This window comes from Octopus bimaculoides, chromosome 15 (assembly GCF_001194135.2).
Source record: "Octopus bimaculoides isolate UCB-OBI-ISO-001 chromosome 15, ASM119413v2, whole genome shotgun sequence".
In the NCBI taxonomy this organism is placed as follows: domain Eukaryota; kingdom Metazoa; phylum Mollusca; class Cephalopoda; order Octopoda; family Octopodidae; genus Octopus; species Octopus bimaculoides.
The window spans coordinates 29,642,226-29,648,245 of NC_068995.1; the positions used below are offsets into that span (position 1 = coordinate 29,642,226).

The following is a 6,020-nucleotide window of genomic DNA, read 5'->3' on the forward strand; positions in this document are numbered from 1 at the left end:
TATTTGTAATACGATGTCAAAATTTTCGTAGCTCGAAACTGCCACCTGTTCACTGACAAAAAATGTGCTGCATCAGAATTTTTGTCCGTATTCAGGTCATAATTTCGAGTGACAAATATTTTGACATCGTATTACAAATAAATATTTATGTGGAGTTAATGGTAATCGTGTGTTTCTGAATGGCTAACTTATGTCTTCCACGCTGCAATCGCTTTAGTTTCAACACACCACCCCAGATAAAAATTTGTGCATAATCAGCTCGTTCTTCATAACTAATTTTCTTTTTGACACTGCATGTAGTCTGCACGTTCCTCCGTAGTACTGTGAGTTTTTATCCGTTGGTTCGTCTTGTCATTCTTCTCCTTCGTCTTTATCTAACTACTCCAATTCTCCGAGTGTGTTCCATAATCAAAAGTGTTTTAATGTGAAATGAAAATGAATTGGTTGTGCAAAAAAATTTACAGAAAGATAATAAAATATAAGAAAAGATAAAAAGAAACTGCAATACCTTCCTTGCTGCCTTACCGTCCGCTGCCCCCAGAAAGTGAAAGTGAAAGTGAAAGTGTTTTCCTTCGCACAAAGCTGAAAGTGTTCTAGAAAATGAAATCATTATAGAACAAGTGTTTTCCTAAAAAATGAAATTATGAACGAATTTAAGAAAGTATGATTCATACCCATACACACTCTCATATACACAGAAATTGTTTCCTCAATATTTTAACAATCATAACGCGACGAGCTGGCAGAGTTGTTAGCACGTATTTCGTCCGTCTTTACGTTTCGATTTCAAATTCCGCCGAGGTCGACTTTGCCTTTTACCCTTTCGGGATCGATAAATTAAATAACAGTTGAGACTTGGGGTCGATGTAAACGACTTATCCCCTCTCCTGAACATGCTGTCCTTGTGCCAAAATTTGAAGGCAATATTTTAAAAGACTTCACAATAAAGCCAATACTCGTTTATCATACAGACACTCCACGAAAGGGAGCGAGATATAAAGGTATATCTGCCTGACATATGGCAATCAAAGAAAGAGACTGGGGTAACAAAAGAAATGTTCACGTACTGATTTGTTTCATACTTTTGCCCAGTATGAAAAAGATATTGCGAAACACATAATGTTGCACCTGAGCATTGTTGTGGGGTTGATAATATTCAGAACCTTGACATCTTTCAGACCTTCATCTTTGTCGAAGTAGTTTATCTATCATCAAACATTATTTTCTTAGGCCAACCTTAGTTTGAGTAAGAAAATACATTAGTGGGCACTTCCTAATTTGGGTCCGTTTATCAATGCAAAGAAGACTTAATACATGACTATCAGCGAAGATAAAATCAATCTATCCATTTACAGCAACAATGGCACACAACACACGGTTAGTAACTTCAAGTACCTTGGATACTGTGTTACTAACGATAAGAAAGACTTTCTTATATGCAATGGACTAAACTAGAGTGCCTGCAACAAGTGTAAACATGAGTAGACGGATGTGTGTTTTCAGTCCTGCTAGGGACTTACACGTTTTTATACAGATGTGGAAACGACGGATGCTTCTGGCATACATCCCATCGCTGTAGGCAATGTCTTCTGGAGGTTCGCGTCTAAAGTCATCTGCTGGTCTGTCGCACCTGAACTAGGCGAGGATCTCATCCTGGTGCCGCTGGGGTTCGTATGAGCAGCGGGTGAGGGGAAGCCGCCGACACCATAGTTGTTCAATGACTGATCTCCCGAGCGGATACCAAGTGATTCCAGACATCACGTTGTTAAGCTTGACATGAAAAATGCCTTCAATGCCTGCCTCAACCACTCCCCATTTGCCTACCCGCTGGCTTACTTGTCATACAGGTCTCTGAGTAGGCTCCTCACTGCCGATAATGTCATACCATCTTCGATTGGCGTTCAAGAGGGCGATCCATTGGGACTTCCTTTCTCCGTTCTTGGGATGGACGGCGTTGCTCGGAGCATCACGGCTCCTTTCAAAGTCTGGTACTGGACGATGCAATGATAGGTGGGCCTGCAGAAAGTGTCTGTCACATCTCCGATCAGTGGTTCCTGCTCTGGCGAGAATCGACCGCGAGATTAACTCATCCTAGTTGAATATCCGTCTCTGATGTGCAATCATTACTCCACCAAGTGCAGATGTCCTGGAAAGAGGACGCCCTTATCCTTGGTTCACTGATCCTTTCGCCTACCATTTGCTCCACCCTCAGGTCCATGCTTCGCTAGATCGAAACTCTGACGAGCAGATTGAACCTGATCGACATCCATCCGATATTCTGCCTGTTATGGAACTGCCTCGCTTTGCTGAAGTTTCTATATACCTTCCGTAGTGCCCCTTGCTACAGCCACGCATCTCTCCTCACAGATCTCGACGCCTGTATCCTACGGTTCTCTGAGGAGATATGCAACATCTGACTCGAAGTTACTGAGTGGCATTAGACCACCTTACACGTCAGATATTGCGGCCTCGGCTTCGATCTACGGTCTCACTAGCCCAACCGGCATTTCTTTCGTCGGTGACTTCTTGCAAGGTCTTCAACAACAGGATTCTCTACAACACAACTGAACCTGCTGTGTTTGGGGAGTGAAAAGTGGACTACGTGTCATGAAGCCAGTTCAACCTCTACCCAACGGACGTCCACAACACCCCCTCTGCTTTGTCCACGTCCGGTTCCTCTCAAAATAAATGGGACGCTATCCAGTGCAGCATGATGTCGGATGAGCTGGTGCACAGTCTTGACCAGAACTCTCTGGCATGCTTCCAATCAGCATCCCGGCCCCACAGTGATATCTGCCTCAATGCAATGCTATCACTCTCAACTGACACTCGGTTGGATAGCGATTGTTTGTGCATCGGTGTTTCCTTAGGTTTAGATCTGTGAGCCTCACAAATGCCGTTTCAGATCCAATGTGAACTCTTTCGGCCTCCATCCATTGTCATACCGTTATAGTACTGGTTGCCTTCTACACCATGCTGCTCTCAATGAGATTATAAAGCAGGCTTCCTTTTCAAGCTTGAGCCAGCAGGGCTGGACAGAGGAGACGGTAAAAGGCCTGACGGCATGGCAATTTTCCCGTTCCGCGGATGTAAGCCCCTCATCTTGGATGCCACTTGATGCAACACCTTCTCCAGCGGCAATCTAGCGGCAGCCCAGGCTTCGTGAAGAAGGGCAAAATGTCAAAATATTGGCTGCTCTCTGACAAATTTGTGGTCCAGCTTGTAGCAGTGAAGATCTCCGACGTTCTTGCCTCCTTGATTACACCTCTTGTCAATGCTATCAGGGTGGACATGGGTATCCGCAAGTGCGAGCAGCGTCAGTCAGAGTGGCTGTTCTAGTGCCTCTCCTTCACCATCCTTCGGAGCAATGTTTTTTCCATTTTGACCGCAGGAGCCATGAGACAGACTGACAAGTCTTTGTAGTTATAGCTGTTGCATATGGCGGCTGTGGTCAGTGGAAATTGACTTCAGAGGGACTATCGTTATTTTTCATCGCTTTCTACTTTTATTTTTATTTGTTTTTGCTTTTAAAGTAATCCTCTTTGGAATATCTATCAAAGAATGTACTGAACTCAAAGTAAAACAAACACTGTTTTATGAGCAATAAAAACACATAAATTAATAGTTTGCCATATGATTTATACATTTTCCGTTGACACAAAATATTATCTGCTAACTTATTCTATCATTTTATGTTTATCCCTTCGTCTAATTCTCATCAATTGTATTGACCAGTGAGTTTAAATCGTGGTTTACACTGTATTTACTATTTTCTATCTTTTCTTTCTTAGTTTTACTTGCGATATGCAAATATGCTCTTATAAACACACCGACAGATTATAAGGTTATAAGTATAAATTCGTCATAAAACAAGTCTTCTGAAGTAAATGTATTCTATGCTGGATTCTGATGAGCTGACATTCGATTGCATCGATGTAATGATACATCTTGAGTCTATAGTTGAGTCTATAGAAAAATTACATCAATACACCAAAGCTGAAAATTTTAACTTAATTTTAAAATTTCAAAAAGTGAAGCCAAATAGAAAAGCTCTATGCACACTGTGTGTGTGTGTGTGTGTGTGTGTGTGTGTGTGTGTGTGTGTGTGTGTGCGTGTGTGCGTGTGTGTGTGTGTGCGTGTGTGTGTACTTATTAGTTATTTACTTATTCATTTCCCCTTTATTCTTTTGTTCTCTTCATGCTATTTCTTGACCGGTTAACTTGAATTTGTGGTTTACGATATATATATTTTTTAAATATAATTTACTAATGAAATGATTACAACATCAACAAGAGGTACGAGATGCATTCCAGGTTTGAGACTTTTTTAAAAGAGGCAGTTATCATTGTCGTAGATCTTTGTAATTCTAGTATAGCATTACTATCCATCTGCAAGCAGATTTTATTTTAAATTGGAGAAGGCTGTAACTTCATTTTAAACGCACCCTACTAAACGCTTCTTGTCACAGCTGACTAGTTTACAGAATGCGTCGGGACGTGAAGACAATTTGTTTGCTCACTATGGAAATACAGTTTTGTGTTAAACTGGGGAAAATGCTACAAAAATATATGAAAAGCTCCAGACTGCTTATGTATTAGCTTGTATGAGCCTAGCATCTGTTTTTCACGGGCACAAGTGGTTCAAGGACAGTATAGAGATGAGAGATAGTGAGACGTGTAGGAGGAAGAAAGATGTCAGAACTTCAGAAGTAGCTGAGAAAATTCACAATTTTCTGAATGCAAACTGTTGTGTGTCTATAAACACAATAAGAATGCAGTTTGGAGGTTTGAAGTTAGTGTGGAAACTGTACACAGAATTATTCATGAAGATCTGAACATGCGCCAACTTCGTGCAAAGTTTTCTCTCAGGGTGCTCAGTGACGAACGGAAGGAAAGATGCGTCGGTGACCACAGAGAGATAGTTAGATCATCACCTCCAATCCAAGTCTGATGAAAGCTGAATTTACGGTAATGATCCAGAGACCAAGAAACAGAGTGCCCAATGGCAACATTTTGGTTCCCCCAAACCCAAGAAAGCCAGGCAAAACAAGTCCACTGGGACGCTAATGATGATCCACTTTTTCGGCAGCAAGAGCGTCATCTACATCCACTAGATTCCCTCCAGACAAACGGTCAACAAAGAGTATTTTGTGGAGGGTTTGAGAAAAGTTCAGGAAGAGATTTCAACGCAAAAGCCAGAGCTCATCCACTCGAGTCGGTGAAATCTGCACCAGGAAAATGCACCAGTCCACAATTCCATCCTGGTAACCAACTACTTGACCGAGATAAGCATCAACATTGTCCATCACCCTCCCTATAGTCCAGACCTTGCTTTCTGTGACTCTTGGTTGTTCCCCAAGCTCAGGGGCAGTCATGAGGTTGTGATAAGGCTCTTGGACACCTTCAATTTGGAGGACTTCCATGGGGGATTTATGAACTGACTGGATCGCTAAAACAAGTGCATAGAAGTCAGAAGATCCTACTTTGAAGGAGATTATAGTTTTGTATTTCTTTTAAATTGATAAATGTCTCTCGTGAAAAGGTCTCAAATTTTGAATATATTTTGTGGAATAAGGATTGCTTCAACAAACAAACTTTTTCTTGTTGTTGTAATAATACTGACATGATGCATCATTTCAAAAGCAGGAGGCCACCTAGAAGTCACTAGCTAGGCGTTCCCGGCTTCCTTAGAGTGTCAGGAACTAACGAGATAAAACACTTGTTTGAAGATTTCGCTTGCAGACCGCTCACTCCGTAAATCACTAAAGCTCCAGCGATTATACTGTCGATGAATTAATGGTAGCATTATGTAATAGAACATGTTGTTCATTCCAAGGCGTTTTAACATCTAGTGCTATGAGGGAATCCTCCCCAGAGCACTGTGGGGGTAGTGAACAGGCGAACATGCAAAATACATGCATTGAGTATGTGTAGGTGATAGTGTTTACAACTCTAGCGCTGCTTCTAATTCATAATTGAATATATGAATTGTGTGTGTGTGTGTGTGTGTGTGTGTGTGT

The 6,020-nt window shown here is 41.6% G+C and overlaps 1 protein-coding gene across 6 annotated transcripts in view; it reads right to left on the reverse strand.

Moving 5' to 3' along the window:
• Positions 1-6,020, reverse strand: part of LOC106870248 (zinc finger protein 474) — a 162,360-nt gene that overhangs the window by 124,346 nt on the left and 31,994 nt on the right. For 2 of the 6 annotated variants that reach the window (XR_008265611.1, XM_014916303.2), the window contains exon 2: positions 509-593. The exons of 3 other annotated variants lie outside the window; for them this stretch is intronic. Coding sequence is in view for 1 of the 3 variants with exons in the window: in XM_014916303.2 (XP_014771789.1) it covers positions 509-593 (85 nt within the window). In the remaining 2 variants the exon portion in view is untranslated. Of the gene's footprint in view, positions 1-508; positions 594-6,020 lie in introns of those variants that run through there. One more of the 6 variants, XM_014916540.2, reaches the window with a different exon arrangement.